The sequence below is a fragment of the Botryllus schlosseri genome, chromosome 14 (genome assembly GCF_051294905.1).
Source record: "Botryllus schlosseri isolate E-star chromosome 14, Bs_hap1, whole genome shotgun sequence".
Taxonomy (NCBI): Eukaryota; Metazoa; Chordata; class Ascidiacea; order Stolidobranchia; family Styelidae; genus Botryllus; species Botryllus schlosseri.
Genome location: NC_137249.1, coordinates 10507979 through 10529977, shown reverse-complemented (window position 1 = coordinate 10529977; position 21999 = coordinate 10507979). Strand labels below are relative to the sequence as shown.

General features: G+C 39.0%; 1 protein-coding gene across 5 annotated transcripts in view; it reads right to left on the bottom strand.

The window, feature by feature from the left end:
- Window positions 1-21456, bottom strand: part of LOC145456302 (epidermal growth factor receptor-like) — a 35514-nt gene extending 14058 nt beyond the window's left edge. For 2 of the 5 annotated variants that reach the window (XM_080334375.1, XM_080334377.1), the window contains exons 1-24: window positions 19268-21456; window positions 19095-19199; window positions 18472-18632; window positions 17491-17635; window positions 17334-17429; window positions 16027-16173; window positions 15877-15963; window positions 15364-15488; window positions 15148-15292; window positions 14709-14819; window positions 11864-11999; window positions 8534-8563; window positions 7192-7314; window positions 6231-6352; window positions 4918-5034; window positions 4653-4775; window positions 3571-3772; window positions 3414-3512; window positions 2844-2972; window positions 2697-2781; window positions 2530-2636; window positions 1836-1977; window positions 1607-1774; window positions 434-505 (exon numbers count right to left, since the gene is read on the bottom strand). In XM_080334375.1, the coding sequence (XP_080190501.1) occupies window positions 434-505; window positions 1607-1774; window positions 1836-1977; window positions 2530-2636; window positions 2697-2781; window positions 2844-2972; window positions 3414-3512; window positions 3571-3772; window positions 4653-4775; window positions 4918-5034; window positions 6231-6352; window positions 7192-7314; window positions 8534-8563; window positions 11864-11999; window positions 14709-14819; window positions 15148-15292; window positions 15364-15488; window positions 15877-15963; window positions 16027-16173; window positions 17334-17429; window positions 17491-17635; window positions 18472-18632; window positions 19095-19199; window positions 19268-19343 (2853 nt within the window). In that variant the 5' untranslated portion in view covers window positions 19344-21456. The remainder of the gene's footprint in view (window positions 1-433; window positions 506-1606; window positions 1775-1835; window positions 1978-2529; window positions 2637-2696; window positions 2782-2843; window positions 2973-3413; window positions 3513-3570; window positions 3773-4652; window positions 4776-4917; window positions 5035-6230; window positions 6353-7191; window positions 7315-8533; window positions 8564-11863; window positions 12000-14708; window positions 14820-15147; window positions 15293-15363; window positions 15489-15876; window positions 15964-16026; window positions 16174-17333; window positions 17430-17490; window positions 17636-18471; window positions 18633-19094; window positions 19200-19267) is intronic. The other 3 variants (XM_080334379.1, XM_080334376.1, XM_080334378.1) reach the window with 3 other exon arrangements.
- Between the last annotated feature and the right edge of the window lie 543 nt (window positions 21457-21999).

Genomic DNA, 21999 nt, shown 5'->3' with positions numbered 1-21999 from the left:
AGGTAGACTGGGTATGACGACATACTCATAAAAACCAAATAAAACGGCGGTAAAAGAATTCATTAATGTGCTATATAGAAATTCAAGACAAAAAAGAAGTAGTGGTTTCCGATCAAAAGACAAATTTCTTTACAGTGAGCACAGATTGGTTGGAAATAGTGGTGTGGATATAAATATAGCCTGAGATTACCAAAATCAAAAAATCGACTGCCTAATACAGTATAGTGCTATCGAGATACTTTCGACAACAGTAAGACTGAGCATTTGTTGATGTAAGAAGATGAAAGAAAAATGCCTGGGTTTCCTTGAATTTTAGTACTACCAGGTTACATTCCCAACGACGCGTACATCACAGATATTAGGCGATCTCGAGATCATAATCTAATTACGGCGGTACCAGACGGTGCAAGAAAATGTGCGGTCGCTGTCTTACCTCCATAATTTCATTGCTATTGGAAAATGTCTTCAACTGTTTCACAGCCACAGGAATCTTGACATTATGACCCTGTCAATGACATCACACACCAGCGATCAATGGTTATTGCATCAGCAACTGACTAGCCGCCGACGTTAAATTTGCGATTCATGTGATTCGCTATTCAGTTTGACACAAGCGCCTGATCCTGGTGCCGTGGATGGAATCATTATACACGAGATACCGCCAATTGGGTGGATAAAGTAAAAACCAAATATTAGTATTGAATAGTATATTCATATTGAAATGAGCCTGAATATACTCGGCTGACGCTCATCAGTGGTAATCATCAGCAACTAGAAGAGAATTAGAAAAAACATTGTTTAGTGACAGTGTATATGACAGTGACGTTATATTTGATGATGATCTGATGTTGATATACAATGTTCATTCCAATTCTCTACTAGTTGCTGACGATTACCCATGACGAGTGCCAGCTGAGGTAATTTCAATAAGACTATATCATTCAATCGTATATTGAAGTTATGTACCTCCAAGAAGCTCTCCCAATATTGTTGCTGATCATGGATTACAAAAATAACACTAATTGGTTCACAATAAAATCGTGACCCTTAGCAGATGAGAGAATTACCGCCGCACTATTGTATCTGAGCCGATAACAGTGAGATACAAAGACTTGATGATAAAGAATTAATTTTTCGCTTGACAAATATCTAAATATCACATACTTTTAGAACACGTCTTAACAGTAACATTATAAACAGCACGATACCAAACTATACACTTCATCAATTTTGTAGCACGGACCTAAATTTTGTTTGGTGGTTTAATGGACCCCTAGTGAGGAAGTTTTGGAAGGGAAGCGGATTTCTGAAATAGGCCTCATGGCCATCATGGCCTCGTATTGCAATCTGGTGTAGATGTTGACCAAAATGATACCTGATGCCATTACTTTAGCTGGTTACGTGAGGTGAGTGGTGAAAATTATACTAAATAAGGACGCAAGTCAAAAATAAGGGAAGTTTCATAGTTGCAGTTTTACCATCAGGGGTCCATGGATTCAGCTTAAACCCTGTGCTAAAATAAAGGTAAATACGTATGATGAAAGGCACCAGTTAAAGAAGCGCTGCATATCTTTCAACAGGCAGACCAGTCCATAGAAATTCCCACCTCCGTAAAGGCGTAAGTCCAGACGGCCTTGAAAACAGCTCCGAAAGCGCCTGCTCCTAGCTCCTTCCCGATAGTCAGTTCTTTCTCCGCCACGATCCGTAGCCTGTTCGTGTTCGGCGCGGTCCCGCTGGGCGTCACCGGACTGTCGAACTCGTTCACGACAAACGGCTGAAAACGGGTCACACTCTCGGACTGCGCCCCGGGCCGTACGACAAGCCTACAAACTCACGTCTGCCACGATTTTTTCACTGATGTGATCCCGCATGGTCTTGATGGTCTTCTTGCACTTGAACCGGATGACCGCGATCACAACCAGCAGTACCGAAATGATGATGATCAGCGGTACCAGCCATACGTATATTGGTTGCGAGCTTAATTAAACAGTGAAACGTTGCAAAGAAAATAAGGAAATAGTCCATACGAGTCTCCTTGATAAATTTCGCATAAATACTTTGACATGATTGAAATTTTATAAAAAAGGACAATAAGATTAGAACTGCAAATCAGGTGAGGGGAACTACAAATTTTGTACAGTAGATACAGCTGTAAGTGTAATGAACTTGCCTCTGATGCACGATCACCTCCCTATAAAAACAATGACGATGAAAAACCAAACAAACATTCCACAGACAACAGCGATTTGTGATTTTAATCCCTAGATTAGGATGGAGGCTATGAGCAGGTGTAGAACAATTTGCATTGTGTTCACACAGAATCGAACACCTAATTCAAAATTACCTATTAATCACGAGTGGAACGTGCCAGCGTAACAAAAACTGTTCAATCAACCAGTTGGGCTTTACAGCTTCCTATGTACAAGCAATCCTGACTACACACACCCTTGGGTTTACCATTGTTAACACAAAATATACCGCGATACCCATCTAGCACTGCATAATTGAATGGACAAAACTGTTACTTACTCATCAATGCATTCGTAAACTCCTGTCGCATTATGATACGTACAGCCTTTGGTGCAACTTTCGTCTTTAAGATTATCGAGGCAAGCCGAGCACGTGTGAGCATTGTACTAGAAAGGCAGCAATGAGCACTGAAAGATTTAAATACTGGAAGTCAGGTCAAAACTCACTATAACCAAGCCCGAATCTGGATCGTATTCTCGATAGCATTGCGAGCATCCATAATCTCCGTATTTTCGCTCCGGTCCAGTGCACCTTGTCAACAAAATCAAAAATAGTATTCTGTTCTGACAAATACAAGCAATTCGAGATCTTACGTCCCATCGATGCAGCCTGCATCACATTTCTGACACACGTTTTCGGTATCTGTATAGTGGCTAATTGGGCATTTCTCAACGCAAACGCCGTCCAAATAAACATTTTTGCAACCGTGAGCATATAGCGAGCTGAAAAGATGAGAGACAACGTAGTAAGTATGTGAACAACGCAGTGACAGTGCAACTACACTATAGGCAAGTAAAAAATTACATGAGAGATTGATAAAGATCGCAAAATTTGATGGGAAATGGGGTCTCACGTGAGCCAGCTTGCGGGTAAGCAATATTACGGGATTATCTTATCCAAACTCACAACATACCATTCCTCAGTATTGCTACCAACAATTCACTCAGTTTCTGTAGTGACAAATTTGTTTTTGATTTTTGACAAATGGCGCGAAGAATGGTAGGAAAAACAAGTACGAGCTCTTTTCAAAGAATTTCTCTTTGTGCAGACAGCACTCTGAATCTGCATACCGCAGAAGCATGGTGCTTATTTACGATGCTCGAGTAAATTGTCAGTATCAACAGGTGAATTTGAAACCAAAATAATCATACTAATTCCCTTACCCTCCTCTAGCAGTGCAATTTGATGGGCTACCTCCAGAACAGGTGTTATTGCATTGCTCGTGACACGGATAGCATTTCATGTCGTCCGTGGCATACACCCTGAAAATATTGCTTGATGAGAAACCTGAGCTCAACAATAGCCGTGCCGACAAAATACCCTTTACTACTTTTGCATTGCTTGACACATTTCGTAACGTTATGGCCAGGCACGAGTTTCCCTGACACTGAGTCCTTAGTCCATTTACTCGCAAACTTCCCCTCGTTGTTAGTGTAATCGGTGAAATTTCTGCAGGTGACACACTGATCGTTGCTATAACCCCAACAGCCGTCTTCCATTTTGCAATTTCTATGGCATGGCCCTACGAAACGGAAAATTTCCTTTCTTAAAATATTCAATAATAAACTCGAAAATTCATAAGAAATCATTCAAATTATAACCAGCGAACACGAGAGAACACAATAATTACTCGTGTGTAAGACGCGCTTCGGCGCTTGCATAAAAGACTACGCAGCTAAAATATAACTAAAATAACTAAAATATAATTCACAAGCGTGAGTAATGATAATATAGTTGCGGTGCAGAGAACAAAATGAGAAACTGAATTTTACTGTCTCCACAATTAACCTGTCCCAAAGGATAAATAAAGGTGGAACGAAGTATGTCTCGTACAAGAGTAATTATAGTACAATCAATAAAATCCTTCCACAAAGAATCATCAAAAAAATTTTCAATTTCAAACAAGCTGATCATGAGAAACTTTTGGCCACATAGCAACACAGAGACGCGACGCTATTCGCTGTAAATTGCCCAAAGTCAATCCCGGATTGACTTGAATGGCCAGTGATGCACAAGAAATAAGCAGAATGCTTAATTCCACATAAATGATAGACAAATACTGAAGGGACCAGACAAAATTCAATCTTACCACCGAGTACGATACTGTACCTAATCCCCTGTTTGAAAGCGCTCTGATAAAGGATATATAAACTGAGCTGCATTGGAGTCTTCTAATAGCCATATATTAGCAATTTTTCTGTAGACGGGCTACCTGATACAGCTGCATGGTGCCCCGCTCAAAAAATATTAGAAATCTGAGAAGCACCATTCATACTTGGTAAGTGAGACTACTGACATTACCAATCATCCTACAAGTTGATATTACCTCATAATATCCTTAAATACGCGAATTTCGCCGGTACATTCGATATGGACATGTAATATCACTGTCAACAACTTACGGCATTCTTCTTTCTTAATGTTGTTGATCAACCGCGCTCCTTGTTCGGGAAATTGAAAAAATTTTGTCCACTTAACGTCATTCACATAGCACAGACGTCTGTTATCATACGCAAGGACAGACCCTGAATAAGCAACAGAAATGCATGCAGATAACCGCGCATAACAAAACAGTGAATAAACAAAACGATAACAGAACACCAAAAAAAAAAACATAAATGTGTGGTCCGTGGCGCATGCAAGATACTCAATCTGTGTTAGGCTTACTGCATCGGTTTTTGTCTTTATTCCCGGACAAGACAGGTTCCAAACCAGAAATGATGTACTTGCTCCAATTAATGTCGGCCGCGCAAAGCTGAGGGTTACCACTAACGGATACTGATCCTGATTGAATTCAGGAGACATTTGATAAAAAACGCACCGAAAATTACTAGTTGCGAGGGATACACGCAGGTAAATTCATGCGCAATGCACAAAATAACTTCCAAAATCCCACATTAGTACAAAAACATTGCATTCTTTCAACCTAGCCAGTAACTAGGAACATTAGTGAAAAATAGTCGACTTCGGCACATTCGGTGACTAAAACACTTAGATAGCTGGGTACAACGGTAAATCATCTAGAAGCATCACAGAAAGATTATCAGTCTTGCATCCTGCACACTTGGCTGTTGGCAAGAGCAAGACAAAAGCAATTGCAACATTCCAAGATCTGCCCGTAAGCTAGCCACAATAAGAAAAGCCTATCAGGTTACATCTAACGAGATTTCCTGAGTTATTTAAAGCTTTTTGCTACAATAAAAAAGGGTAATGAGCCATGTTCAAGAATATCCACATGAACCGAACTCACGGCGATTAGTATAAAACAAACCTAATAAAATAAACCTTAAACACCCCGCAGGTATCAAGAAAGAGAACTCACAACAGGAATTACTATTGCCTGACACGTAATTGTCAATCCCGCGTGTGTCACGCTGCAGTAGGCCCCAGTTTATACTGTCAGCGCAAAGCAACGCATTGTCAGAAATTTGCACAGCTCCTTCAAGCAAAAGTAATATTGATAGAGTAGATATAATTCAATTGGATAAAATAAGCAACGAACCCCCGCAGAAAGCTACACCTGACTCAATCCTAGACCTTGAGATATCAATTTTTAATGTGGCCTCCCGGAAAACAGAATTCAATACAGGAAATTGACCGAGTGAATTAGCAGGAAAATTAGGTACACATACCCTGTGATTCCTTGCATAACAAATTCAAAGTCACCAGATTAAATCTACTTTGCGAGATTACAGATTTCAAGACATTGACATTTTCCCCTAGAGATCAGTGGATCACCTAGGCTATATCGCCATTCCGAGTCCATGTCATTATCTTGTAAGCAGTAGGCTAATATCAATGACGACTGGTCACTGGTATTCAAAACGTACAATGATATTGAATTCCAGCAAGAGGACACAAATTTATAACGCAATCAGTAAATCCAATATTCTCAACAATCAAGCTTCTATCAAATCCTAGCCACTCGAAAATAATGCAAAAGGTGCTTAACGGGCAAGAAGTAGGTCACACATCCTTACCGCTGCTAATCTCCTCCAGCGAATTCAAGCATAGCTGATGCAGGTTCTCTTCATTTGTCATAACGATGAGGCTGAATTGATCATCGAGTTTTTTGCGGAGACCCTCGATTTTCTTTAGGTTTCTGAATCACAAATCGGAATAGTGGACCGACTTGGAAAGACAAAATAAATGAGGCTCGGCACAATAATTTAAGATCTATACTTTTAAAAAATGGGGAAAAAAAGGTTGTCTGAAGCGATGTGTAACAAATTGGGCTCCATTTCAACCAGTAAAAGCGCAGTTATTGGAGTACAAAACTTCGGATTTACAAAAAATAGTATTTACGGTGGTAAATTCTTCCATTAGTTATTATATATCTACCCTCTGTAAATACTATATGAAATTCTAAATTTTGAACATCAATAACTTCGCTTTTACTGGTTGGAATTGAACGAAATTTGTTGTGCATCGTTTTTTCAGACAACCTAACGATTTAATGGGATAGTCAGTATAATTTGAAAGATTTTTATATTCAATTTTAATGAATAAATCCAAAATTTTCTACTATAATAACTTCGCTTTCAATAGTTGGAATTGAGCCAAAATTGGTGAGCAGCATTTTTTTAGGTAACCTAATAATTTTACCGAATAGTCAAAAAAGGTTATTTTTGAACAGCCCTAGTGCGCATACTAGTACGGAGCTTGTGAACAGATTTTGATATGGATTGAATTTTGAAATTGAAACCCAAAGGACTTGTTGTTGTCAGAGGTGTATCTAGAGACTGATTGAAGGCACTGTTACATTTATATTGTGAAAGGTTTATGATGGATTGATAACTTGGTCGTATTGTAATCGAGTTAGATTCTGACAAACACAACACACAATCAGATTCAGAGTTTAACTATTTATCACTCGCTTGTACGCTACTGCCCGATAAAATCCGTCTGATTTACACCACTAGGATGGCTCAAGTCACTTACTTGAACACACACAGATCTCTACGTGGCCAATGGTTAATCGTGAGCGAGCCCGTGATCACTTCGACATTTTCAAATACATTCAGCATGCTTTGATCCATTGCCGAAATGTTACAGTGGGAATCCCTGAAAAGAAGCCACGGAATATATGGGGTGGGGAAAAACAAATATACCGGTAATGTACGAGTAGTCCTTTTAGCAGACCAATCCACCGAGTCTTACAATTGATCCTTCAACAAATTTTGTTCTGCGTTACAGGAATAGGACGTTTTTATTTTTGTCCTCAATGTTTTTGCAGCATACACTCTGAATCTAAGGCTCATGTAGCCTAGCAACGCATGATATACATACACACAATGTCTGCATTGCATATGCATACCCTGCATACATGATGTGCATATGCCGCTGGACAAGGAAGGTGTGGAAATAGCCTTGTAAGGCTTTTTATGTCTCGCACCGACCCCGGAAATGCTAATCAGCAAATGGGGAACCACGGATCCCAGTTTTACTGATCAGGTATTTGGTCTAACCCGGCTGGGGGTTTAACCGACTACCTATCGATCAAGAAGCCGGACACTCCACCATTACGCTATCTTTGATGGCTACTCTTCTAGTTACCATTAGTGACCGTCAAGTTGAATTCCACTTGATTCACCACAGACGTACAGCTATAGGCTACATGAGCCCAACTACACCTGAAGTGAATTATACACAGCAATATGAAATACAATTCGATCAATCGAAAACAACCAATTCTGCAATTTTTAAGATTAAAAGGCTAGCAGTTTGAAAATAAAAATGCAGGATTCTGCTGCTATGATATAAATCAACAGGACAAAATTATAGTGCGCCATTTTGCAACAAAAATCCATTACAATCTTCTGTTGTGTATCACAAGGATGATGATTATCATGAAAGGAATATGAGTAATACCATCTTGCAGGCAGTTCCTTTGCTCTTACAATGCAAATCTGAATAATATGCGGGCTGGCAATGGCACGATTCTACCAGAAATTAAAGATAATTTTTGCAACGAGTCAAGAATCAACAAAGGAGCGAACATGCAGCATAACAAACAGTGTTGCTGAAAATCTGTAAGACGCGTTGTGCATTATAATCGGAAACCTATACATGATTTCTTTACATAACATTATCTATATCGAGCAGAATGTAACAATGCAATGGCTGAATACGTCAACAACGATTTTTCAAATGCGGTGATAACTGATAGCATTTCATTATGCAATTCGTCTGAGATGCATCCAGAACCGTGTAGTAAATATCGAAAATATATGCAACAAAATCCTGCGCTTTAGATGCTCAGCATGGCAACGTCTATACATACCCATGGTTGGAAGTGTTGACTGCAGCAAAACTGCAACAAGTTCGCGATGTGTGATATATCAATGTTGGAAATCAACATAGATAACGTCAACGTAGAGAAAATGCACTTTAAATCAAGTTCGTGGCTTGTGATGTATCAATGTTTCAAATCAACATAGATAACATCAACAGAGAAAATGTACTTTAAATCAATACCCCGTATTGATCTAAAACCAAACAACTACAAACTTATGATCACTATGACTCAACTCGATATATTCACACACTGGCATGCAGCATCAAAACAGTCATATTTCGAAAGTGAAATAGTGAAATCGGCACCCGTCAAGTGCACAATCAGGCGGGACTCGCGAGACTGAGACAAATAAACAATGAATCAGGTATACGGTATTTGGATTTGTTACTTCTCTAGAGCTTCAACGGCACCATTAAATTATTACCTCTCAAACGATTCAAAGGTATATTCTACCAAGTACACATTGGCAATGAAGGATAAGAAATTATTGAAGCATGTAGGTAGGCCTAACAATCGACGACTTCCGAATATCATTGTGGTTGATGTGACTAATGTAAGAATGGTATACATTTTGTGACTAAAATATACCTGCTGATGCATCGATAAATAAGTTCTGAATACACAGGCTAGGCTATCAAGATGCAGCAAGAGAATCCGGGAAGATAAATGAGATTTAGTTGAGTTCAGAACCTACTTACGACTGATAATACGCCTGATAATACACGCGATATGTGTTTTCGTGAAAACTGTCTCTAGACATAATTAATATTGATTTCTCATAGGCGGCATTCCTTCTCGATTGTAGCCTGCAAATTGTTGGAAACCAGTGAACTTTGGCCAAGACGCACGATGTGAATAAGCTGCACGACATAATATTGCATCCATATTACAAGACTGTTCGTATCGATAAACTACCGGTACTTTGAAGTTCTATACAAAACGAATATGCCACCAATGTCACAATATGATAGCGGAAATCAGAATACCGGTAATGAGATATATTTCCGATTAGGTAGGCACCACTAAAACATTAAAAACCAAAAACAACTACCGAAGTAAATATTCGTTCCATAAAATTTTCATGAACTATCAATGATCCACACGTATAAAATCAAAGATTGATGATGATGCATTAGGAATTTATGAGATATCACCTCTTTAAAATTAGCACAAATGCGAGTCTATTGATGAACTCAGGCTTCGCCACAGTAGCATGTGTTCTATTACTATTGAAACATTGTCAGAAGCTATTCAACAGAGAAAACACGAATATCAGGTTGCTGATTGAATAGAATGTCTTTTTATGAATGTATGGTAGGCCAGTTTTGCTCGCACACATTGTTTTGCAAGTTTAGTAGACTACAACAAAACAATGAAGATAAATGATATGGTAAAATACGACCCGAAACCGCATCAGGAAAACGCACTAATCATAACTAATAATTTATGAATGGATTGATTTTTCATCATACTCGAAACTATGCAATAGTTGCGATCAATAATCTCAGTATCATAGGCGCTGAACTCAGGTATGCTAGGTATGCCGCGCATACCTGGGAATTTTTTTGGGTATGCGGCATACCCAGAATTCGGTTTGGTCTGTTACTGACTGGGTGGTGAATTGATCGATTTAGAAATAAGCGTTTCGTAGTGCTGCTGAACACGTAAGTAAACCGACAGCAATACGTTCAGGCGCTTAACGAAACTCCGTCCTTCAGTTACAATTCAGTTGTCCGTATTTTATCAGTGTTGCGCGGGGCCACGGCCAATTAGCCGGAAGCGCGTTTCCAATTGGCGAGAATCGTTTGTGCACAATGTAACGTAACGCGATCTCGACGCTGAGATGATTGCGAAATTAGGTCATTGATTACCGCGCGCAATCGTCGCAGGCCGGATTTATCCCGTCTCCGTCAGGTCTAGTTGCGCTGGCTTGATGAATCGCATCGGCTATAGGCTCGGTGCGCACTATAACATCACTGGCCTGCGCACGATAACATCGTTGGCCTACACAATTGCGTCGGCGTGGTTCGAAATATATCATTGCCGGCCTAACTATAGCGTCTCCGGCCTAGCATGCTTTGGCTCCTATCTATCGGTTGTGATTAAAGATTGATATCACGAAACTTACTGACATCGAATGTCCGCAAAAATGTGTGACTTGTGCGTACATGCGTACTTGATTTCCGCTAATACTTGAACATAACCAATAACCATCAGAAGATGCGAGTCAAGGCTTGAGTTATAAAAGTTGAGAAAGGTTTGAACCACCTGAAATCGATGCGGATTCCATTATAGAACACACTCCATAACAACTCGGCTATGCGCCTGAATATTTGATCAAACGCGAGTGGTCAGAAGACGCAACGCGAGGCAACAAGACCGAGAACTTGATACTAAAGATGTTAATTTATATAGATTCGCGAAATGTTGCGATTGTCATCTCCTGCTGTGAAGGAACATGATATCTTATGCGCCGGCCGGAACTATCGCTTCTGTGATTGTGATGTCAGACTGGCTCAGACATTGAACAATGAGCATGGACGGAATTGATTGAAATACATACTGACCGTGAACAGACAGCGGCGTAATTGATTTTGACTAACGCTAATACTAAAACAGAACGATCAGAAAATGTCTTGCAGGCTCTTGATATTGAAACTTCTAACTCCTATGAAATCAAAGTCACTAATGAATAGAGTCCAGAACAGACTTTCTATTTGGGAAAATAATTCCTGCAACCTTATTAGCCGTCGCCGAAGATGCGTATTCATTTGTTCTCGAGGCGGAGTGATTGAAATATCCCGATTGTCGGCGCGTGTGTTGGCGAATATGTTGCGGAGATTGCGAGCTCGCTAATTGACTACACAGTCGCACGCGTTGGTAATCTTATGGTAGCGTTATGTGTCGAGTATATTACACAAGGATGCTGATCCGATCGACGTATTATCGGCCTTGGTGCATGTTCTTAACCATAATAAACTGATGCCACCTTGGTAAATTTGAAATGGATCCAATCAATTCAGCAAGCGGCCGGCTGGCTACGCGGCCTGCCTAATCATATCGTAATTTTGTCACCATATACAAGTGCCAGGTGATATTGAACGCTTGCGAGTCGGCTAATTTGCCAATTCTGGCGCACTATGACGTCATCCCTTTGTGACGTCATCGATCTCGCATACCTAGGGAAAATCAGAGTTCAGCGCCTATGCTCAGTATGTATTAAAGCTCAGGCCAATACTAAAATATTACTTGACAGTGCGCTACGAAATTCACGTCACAACAAAGCCGGTGTTACGAATCAAATAGGCTACCTACCCTTCAAATGAAGCCCGGCGGAACGTTAATGATCCTTTTATGATTGTGCAATTTTTTGAAAAGTTCCCAATGTTGCCCGAATGGATGATTTCATTCTGGCTCAAGTCTCCCAGATCCATATCCAATCCATAGCAAACTGTAACGGGAGAAAGGAGTTCGTTTTTTACCTTTCCAGACCAACGACTGACTACCACATCACACCAAGATCAACACATTCGACCAAAACATGTTGCAGGTAAGCCGTTATCAGGGAGCGACTGCATGTTATGAAGGAGTCTCAAAGCAAAAAGGTAAGAATGATTGTTTCATGGAACAGGTCAAGCGTGACCAAAAGAATCCATTTGGCTTTAAGACAGTGGTTCTCAAACTTTTTTAGACACGCCCCCTTTTTGATAGTGAAAAATTTTGACCCCCCATATCGTCATATCACAAATGAAATTGTAATGCTGGCAATCCCAACGGATAGTTTGATGGCATGGAAGGTTAACACTGTTGATGAGAAAATTCTTAAATATGAAATTGGGACCTATATACAGAGCAATAACAATGAATGGAAGGTAAATTCCGTGGAGCGCGAAAATTTTTATCATTTGACCACTGCTTCGCGCATGGCTAATTCCATTATAACTTAACAGGGGCTGTAATACATACCCTCAGAATTGTCCAATATTTACAAATGTTGTTCTTTTTTTAATTCTGGGTACATTCAAAAAGATTAGATTGAAAAATTTCCAGCGGTTCAAAAGATAATGCGATTCAAAATTCCCATGTCACTAGGTGGTGGGCGCTGCATGCAAAAATCTTTAAAATCCATATTTTTTGCTGTAATGATGGTGGAGAATCAATTAAAATGTCTAATTATACAATTTTGAGGCCAAGGAATTGAAAAAAATCAACATTTTCGCTCTGAAGTCGAAGAAAAAAAAGTTACGGACGAAACAAAATTGGGGGAAAACGGACTTGAAAATCCATGTAGGATTCCATTAAAACAAAAAAAAATTATTGCAAAATGTACTTTGAAGCAGTATGATTGATAAAAACTGGATTTTCCAATTAATATCTATTCCTTAAGGAAATCACGAAAAAATTTATCTTTGCATTCAGTGATTGGTCATAATAGTAGTTGAGGTGGGCAGCAAAGCTGCTCACCGTACAGCAAAATAATATGGATTTTAAAGATTTTTGCATGCAGCGCCACCTAGTGACATGAGAATTTTGAATCGCATTATCTTTTGAACCGCAGGAAATTTTTCAATCTAATTTTTTTTAATGTACCCAGAATTCAAAAAAGAACAACATTTGTAAATATTGGACAATTCTGAGGGTATGCATTACAAATGTCAGAAAATTTGCTAAATTATAATGGAAGGAGTCGCATCCCAGTTTGAGAATCACCGCTGTAGGAGCTTTTGCATATCAACAGGCAGCGCATAAGTTCCATTCAGGCACGCGAGAAAATTAAAGAAATTGCATTCTATTCCTCAAATAATGTTGCAATGCAATAGATTCATCATAGATTCTCAATGTTATCATTAGGGCTTGGCAAAATTGAGTGACGAGGTTCTAAATCAAGTATTAGGCTTTATGTCGAGTTGAGTAAAGGTTTATGAGTATCACTTATTGTGACTTTATGAGACATAGTCCTCTATATATACTTATATGACTTGGCTATAGATGGTATGGATGTTTCAATTCAAATATCACCTTTTACGCTGCTATAAACAAATAATATCAGTTCTGAGCCCGATTTGACCGAAATGTTATTTAAACTAATATGCCTAGCTTCATTTTACATATTTTGGATGATGCAACAACACCAGTCGAGGTTTCGAATGCTTCCACGGCGGGAAAAGTATCGAAACTATAATTCTCGTTAACACTATAACTGTTACAGGAAAGAGGTGTTTGATTTCAGTAGCCTACTCGGAAAAATCGTCCAGCACTACCGTTCTCAAATCCCCACAATCAAGACTAGATTCGGGTAAGCGTAACATTGTGCCGAATGTTCCAAATCACTTCCACAGTAAATCCAGCGCAGCACTTGTGCAAAGGCAGCACTGGCTATTTCGTCACAAGCAATATTCAGTGCATTCAGAATAGTAGGCTAAAATAAATACCATGAATTTATAATATTAGGAAACCCCATACACGAACTGTTTCAAATCTCCTAGAGTTGTTCGAAAATAACTTTTTTTCAGGATGCCAGTGATTCACTTATTAAACAAATGCTGCACACCTAATTTGGTTCAATTCTAAGCAGTATAAGCTGCTGCAGAGCCAATTTGAAATTTTTCAGTCAACCCAATCAAAATGTTTAGCTGTCTTCAAAAACGACGCAAAACAAATTTGACTCAATTCCAACCCATAGAAGCAGAGATATTTGAGTTTTTCATTAACAATTCTGGGATTACCCATCGTCACTGGCACTATTTTTGCAAATTCAGAACTTTCATCTGCAATAACTTCACTTCTACTGGTTGGAAGTGAGAAAAAACTGAAAGAAAAAGGAAAATACCAAAATTGAATTGGGAAAAGCAGAATGTATTTATTCTTCAGAAAAACTCGGCATAGAATAGAATCTGACAGGTGACAGCATAACCGTGTTGAATAATGTTGCAATGGTCATCGAGAGTTTCGGCACCCGAATTGATATTATTTACCACTCTACGTATGAAGACGCACACAGCAAATAGAATTGGTGCACCGACACAATACAAGGACTACATAGCAGTTCTTAAACTACAAAACTATAACCTTCAAAAAAATTCATCGATCAATATAAGCTAAACGTTCGGCTTACCACGAGCCGCAGCGCACACTCTTTAAAAAGCCAGTTTCAACTTACTGTTGGCGCATTCATTATTTTCACATTTTTTGCAGGTTCCGTTCTTTTCGTGATGATTTTGCGGACACGTTGCTACACAAGTCTTCGAAACCTCTAACAATCGGAGGTTGTCTGCCAAAAATAAAGAGAACACCGGTTCAGGGCAGGGTACCCTCTGCATCATCTAACTGCTATCTCCACTACTATCACGATATAAAAAAAGGAGAGAAATGCCCAGGTAGGTTCCTCAACTCAGCAGTCAATCTAACTACACCTTCCCTTTAGGCATTAATATATTGATGTATAGCAAAATTCTGAGTGAGTATCAATCGTAAAAATCGAAATTACTCGAAATGAAAGATCGCTATTGCAAGACTACTTGAAATAAACCCCACAGAATAACACTTGCTCTCCATTAAGACACGGACACAGACACTAAAATTAAACACAGATCACGTACCGGGACATGTTTTGACACAATAAAACGAGACTCTGTAACGGACTTCATCCTGGTCGATTGAGGCTATGACACCGGCACTGTTCCGTACCTCCCCATTCGGGCACGTCTCCACACAATCTCCGAAATTACTCAGCTTGTCACAGAACTGAAATATTAAAATTAGCGGACGTGCCAGGCTGACTTTTTATAAAAAAATTCCTAGATTTCAAGTCTTACATAACAACGCGACTGGATTGTGACTGGGTTGTGACTGCATCCACCTGCGCAATAACTATGACAACAAGTCCTCGACGAGCTGCATCGGTTACCGGTACCGCAATACCCGCATGGCATTCGTGTGTCTGAAAAAAGTGACAAATGAATTGCATATTCAAAACACAATCGCGGACAGTGGACATGCACAGGGCTGAATGTTTTCAAACTCCCGTTACAAAAATGAGCTTTGGATGAGCTTGCGTTATCGATTGTCAGAAGCAGGCTACTGTGTCAGTGACTGCCTTGCTTCAAACAAGAGAGCTACATTGCAATAAACAAATTTGAAAAAGTTGTTAGCGTTGATGAAGACAGTTGCAGTTTATGGAAGTAGCCGACAAATGTTGGAAAGTTCGATATCTTGAATCAAAATAGAGCAATTCCATCAGCGAAAGTCCTATAATTTGTTTCAGCATCGGACAATAATACTTCCTATTCTCTTATTGCTTGTATATTCCAGAATCAAACAGGCCTCACATTGCTGACACATGTCCCTCCCCGGACCCCAGCATCGAGCGACGTCACCGGTTCCATCCGTGATGCAAGAATTGCTGCATTTCGGGCCTGGAATAATCGCCGCACAAATAAAAAACCAGCACGTAGCAAAATCGTCACGGAATACATTACAATTTGTCTTGGTCAGAGTGATGAAGGCTTTCTGCTTTGGGGTCGATTTCGTCAGGTGGTTGTTAAATATATCCTCCTCCCATGCGATGGTATCCATGTAGCACAAATTCGGACTGGAGGTTATGCTCACGTTTCCCCGGCTTATTTCTGTGAAAGCATGGCATTTTGTGATAGTGGGTCTCTCTCTGGTAACCAGGGCTTGGCACAATGATTCGAGTACTGTACACTGATTCGAGTTGAGTAGTAAAAGACGATTTTTTCGAGTACTGAAATTATAAGCTCCTCGCCACTGAAAGTTGATTCATCAACGAGAATTAAATTTACGATACTGTTTTCTACCGTGGTAGCCTTGAAACCTCGATTGTCCTTATCGCAGCTTACAAAACACAGCAAAAAACAAAGAACGTTACTAGAAATAGCGCATTTACGAAGTCATGATCATCCCACAACATTGTCACAAAGTGCAATGAAATCGGAATGGTCGCAAGATATATCCAAGTAGCTTTAATGTAATGAATAACGGTCACTATATTCTTTGTGGTGGCATAAAAGGAACATATTCGAACTTTTACATATTGTATTCTGTTATGACGTCATAATGAGTGATATTCGAATGCTAGACTTGACTTGAAGCATATTACGTGATTCAGAATTGAATTACTCAGATACTCGATTTTACCCAGCCCTACTGGTAACATGGCAGACTCCCGTTTTCACACCAAGGTACTATGACAATTTCACTCATTACATGTTGGAAACATATCTCAAAATCGATATCTACTTTAAAAAAATGAAGTAGGTTTGCCTAAAAAAAAACTTGGTAGAAGTGGAACTAGTAAAAAACTTAAACAGTGCAAGAGGCAAAAATCTACTTGAGTAGTCCAAAAAAAGTAGAAGTACTTTGCTACTGACCCCTCTGTTCCTAGGTCAAGGGCAAAGCAATGAAAGTTCAAGACTCAGAATGTGCCTATCAGGGTATCATCTTTCCAACTTGGTTATTTGATCGTACTCTCATAACAGGATTAAGTCACATCCACACCCTTAACGACGCACACCAGTCAGCTTTACGTATGAATTTCCAGTCAACCACTAGTTGAGTCCCAACTTTATCATGTTGCAAGATTCAAAGGGGCATAGCCAAGGTAGTTCATTACTTGTGACTGATTATTATTATTAAATATATTTAACTATCACGGTCAGTTGATCAATGCCGGTCACCCTATCAGGTACAGACTTACAGTGCACAACTAGAACAAAGCCAATGACAAAACAATATTCACCACTACAAAAATCAAATCTTAGCTCACCTGCTAGGCTTCTCAGGTCAACTGTCTCTAATCCCCCCTTCGAATTTGTACCATCGGGATTCGAATACATGAACAGCGCATATCCTTTATTTTCATCTGCCAAACGCAACGTCAATTATATCAAATTTATTCATCTTGTTGCATTTCATATTGTTACCTGGCGCTATAAAATTGCAGGACTGAGCGTGAGACTGCCCTTCCGCATACAGGGACTTTCCACGAATCAATCGCAGAGATGACAAGTCGATATGCCTTATGCTGTTCATAGCGATAAGGACATGTCCAGTAACTGCTCTGATGTGCTGGAAAATCAAAAGAAGTCCTTCAACTCATATTCAAGCATAAATATAAGTTTCACTACACACGGACCAAAGCGGAAGGCGATTGTATCGATATATTTTAGCACACAGGCGTATGCCTATCCTTGGAAATCAGTTTTGTATCAACATACCTACTGTTTTACTTAAAGTTGCAGCCATGACTGAGGAGACGGAATCAGAAAGGCAAGTAAGACGGGAATTTCAACATTTTGTGCTACGATTGTTGATATACGATGTTCTTTTGAATTACCCCTGACGAGTGTCAGCCGAAAATATTCGGGTTCATTTCAATATGAATATGCTATCCAATTGTATATGGAAGTTCTGTACCTCCAAGAAGCTGTTCAAATTTTTGGGGTTATTTCATAGTAAGAATTCGGAGAAGTCAGTTTTCAATGTGATAGAGTTTAAGCTGCAAACTTTAATCATCCCACAAGAGTCATTAGAGAAGTCAAGATAACATTGGAGTGAATTACCAGCTCTGCTTGCTGCAGTTTCAAGCTGCCATTAAACAGATTACTACTTACACTCCTATTGAAATGAACCCGAATATTTTCGGCTGACACTCGTCAGGGGTAATCGTCATTCAATATGAATGGGTATCGTACTATTTAATTGTATATTGAAGTTCTGTACCTCCAAGAAGCTCTACTTACACTCCAGTAAAAATTTACAGCATTTTTTCTAATCAAATAGCATAAGTGACTAAGCTTGCATTGAGTATAGCTTGCTCTCTATTCCTCTTTTCACAATTTTCTCAATTCATATACGGTAACAAAATAATATGACATTATAGCCTATTAGTAGAGGTTCTATACCTTCGTGGCGTCGAGAACATCAACACCAATGTCAGCCCTCATATTGGTGATTTCGAGATTGCCTTCAACCAACGTGCAATTCGTGTAGCGCCGTACAAACCTATCATAGTGATGCAAGTCACTGCCCGATTGGCTGACCCGAGAGGTAGTTCCAAAGCAAACTGTAAGAAGCAAAATTGAAAATTCATCACAATCTGCTCTTGATTGATACATTTTTGACATCGATCAGGCTATCTATAGTAAAATTTCAATGTCACTCTTCGGCATAAGTATCTCAAAATCCTTTGAAGCGTGAAGGGTTGCAGTGATAAGTGGCAGGTTATGGATTTAGAGAATGGTAGTGGAAAGAACATAAACAAGAGAAAATGCATCTTTGACATTGTTGGCGTACTTGAAAATTTAAGTGATGCTTCATAGCCCCGAGCAAAAAACTTTTTTTCTCTATAGTACTGTAACTCATTACTTTTAAAGCAATATCAACTGCTAATGGATGGCGTTATCCTGTCACCGGACAGCTGGTTCTTCAGCAGTCATTATTAAAATGAGTTCATAACTGTCAGGTATACAACTGTGATTGCTATCAATGTTTTCACATGTCATCGATGGAACACCAAAACGCTTACCGCATTCTGTGATATTACAGCACAAATTTTCCGGGTCTGGCAATATCACTGCAGACTTTGGAGGGTGACAGTCCAAGGGTTTTTGACAAGTGACGCCGGTACATTCTTTAAAAAAATAACAGAAGTGTTACATTGGCAGAAACGACGTAATCAGCTTTCCAGATTGCACTCACCACCCTGGCACCAAGACACGTGGAATAGTGCTGACAGCAATATCAGAAATGGGAAATGCAGCGAGCCAGACTTCATATTACGGGACTTGACATATCTAGGATTAACGAAAGCTACAAATACACTGAAAATAAGAATGATAAAAATTCTTTGAGAATGATCTCAATTGGAATAACACTTAGTATATCTAATCATCAGCGATTATTGCTCAATGTTCATGCAATGTGACAGAGATATCAGAATCAGAGTTTCTATCGGATTATTTATCAGGCATCAGTACTGGCTGGTAGGCTATGCGTATTCACATAAATTGTTAACAGTTTCAACTTGAATATTTAATAGAATTGAAAAGTATGCCAGTATACACATCAGAGTATTTGATTAAATCTATTTACAGCACTCGGCATCTATCAATTATTACCGGGTTACGTAAATAACAGCAACGGAAGTTGGTATCTCAGGACTTAACCTTGCTATGACTAAATAGTTCCTTTTGGTCAAATAGTAGAGCGTTTAAAAGAAAGTATACACTAAAACAGACTTACGATTTAGTTTGAAGGAAGCCTGAATTCTTAATATGAACTCAGAAATGAATCAAGGCTAGCTGTGTACACAAATATGTTAGCTATTTTATTCAGTCATTTAGCATACTAAAAATCGCATGTCTGGGCCTATTTTCACAATGTGGTAATGCCAGACCACAGATAAGTTTTGCTAAAGCCATGTTTTTAACATGACAGAATAACTAAGAACTACCTTATACTATCAGGCATGAGTAGGCTACTTCATGTGCGTGTCGCAGCCTCACATTGGTCTTTTCAATTTCAATGTAGCCAAAATGTAATACAATTTTTACATTTCCAACAGGGATATCTAGAGTCTAGATATCCCTGATTTCCAATAACAGCATACAATATCCAATGGACCAATACGCTACATGAGATCCTCAATTGCTGAGAAATGTTTTGTAGAATCTTCAACCAAATACAAGGCAACAATTATGAAAGTGTAAAGACAGGTGTCAGCTAGCAATTAGCTTACAATTTGTATCTCAAGCATGATATTTTCCCAGGCCAATAACAATCTACTACCCAGAAATATCAGGGTATGGATCGAAGCACAGTATTTCTCGCTGTATAGTTTCATTCCAAACGCCCATATTATTATGCGGGATAAGTAGGATGAAGTTTTGTGAGACATCCCAGCGTTGGTTTTAGGGAATATTAAAGACTAGCCCGTTACCAGTGTGCTGAGTCATGTGCTTAATGATTCATTTTTGATGACTCGCTTCAGACAATTTTCGATAGTGAAGAACTTGGAAAATAAATTGATCACAGCAGCATGATTCCCGGCTACCTACTTTGTTAGCCATCTGTTCGATTGCAATAGTTATATGATTTTTGCAGTTTCTTTGAGGTACAGAACTTCAATATACAATTGAATAGCATATTCATATTAAAATGAACCCGAATATTTTCGGCTGACACTCGTCAGGGGTAATCGTCAGCAACTAGTAGAGAATTCGAAAGAACAGCGTATATCAACAATCGTAACACAAAATATGACGTCACCAGCACGAAATGTCGAATACGAGAGCGTTCAATGTACTATTTTTAGATGATACACGAACTCTTTTTGTTGACACAGCCTTGGCTGGTGTATTTTGATAGAAGTCGACTCCAAGGCTCACAAATGAAAGTGTGAGCGACCCTTTCCGAGTATGCGAAATCTGTCGTCTCGATAATTTTTCGCACAGGCGGGATTATCCAACAAGTGTTTGCCAGTTTTTGCAGTCTACAGCGTAAAATATCAGGCAGAAGCCAATACATTACATGGCTGAATACATCTGGCATAAATTATGACCACGTTACATAACACTTTCCATACTAACACATAGTTTACATGCAACCAGCATTCAATAACAGAGTCCACACATTATGAAATCAAAGTGACGTCAAAATGATGTAACAGTTGTAAATGCAGATATTTTCAAAACGTTATTCAGTTACAATTGTCCTATATAATTCAAATCTCAGGCCTACATAAATATTGAATTTACAAGCAAATCGAAATATTCACTTAACTCATTCTCTACTCCTGTCTGGAGCAATTTAAAGTTCTACTTCTGCTCGAGACAGTTCATTTCGATAACCAGATACGGTAGCAAACATATTTTAGGCTATTATATTTTATAATAACATGTTTAGTATTTATGTAAAAATAACTTATCTTATCTAGGCCTGTATATTATAATATTTATTGTTATTTAGCCTATTCTATCAGTTTCAACTGTTTGTAGTAGGTTATCAAGTAACATACCGGTCGGTAACATTGCCTAACCCGAGCATTTCTGAAAATAAAACCAATTCTGATTCAATCATAATTAACATATGGCATATGGTATTTTATTCAATCCTGAATACGCTAAATTTTACAGTCAATTTGTGATAGTTGCTTGTGGCTGGACTCTTTTCATTGTATGTTCCTGAGATCTACAGCTACAATGATCAAAAAGCTTCTAAAAGCCGATATTCTGTTACTATGAGGAACACCTCTACACACTTGAAATATTTCTTTGATCGTTTGTGCTATTTCCGTATATACCTACTTCTTAATGTTTGTTATGAAAGCTGACAACTTTACTACAGTGTAGGCTACCCACCTACCAGATTTTCGTGTTTGTTGCTATTATGTCACTCAGACGAAATATTTCGTACGTTTCAAATTTGACTCA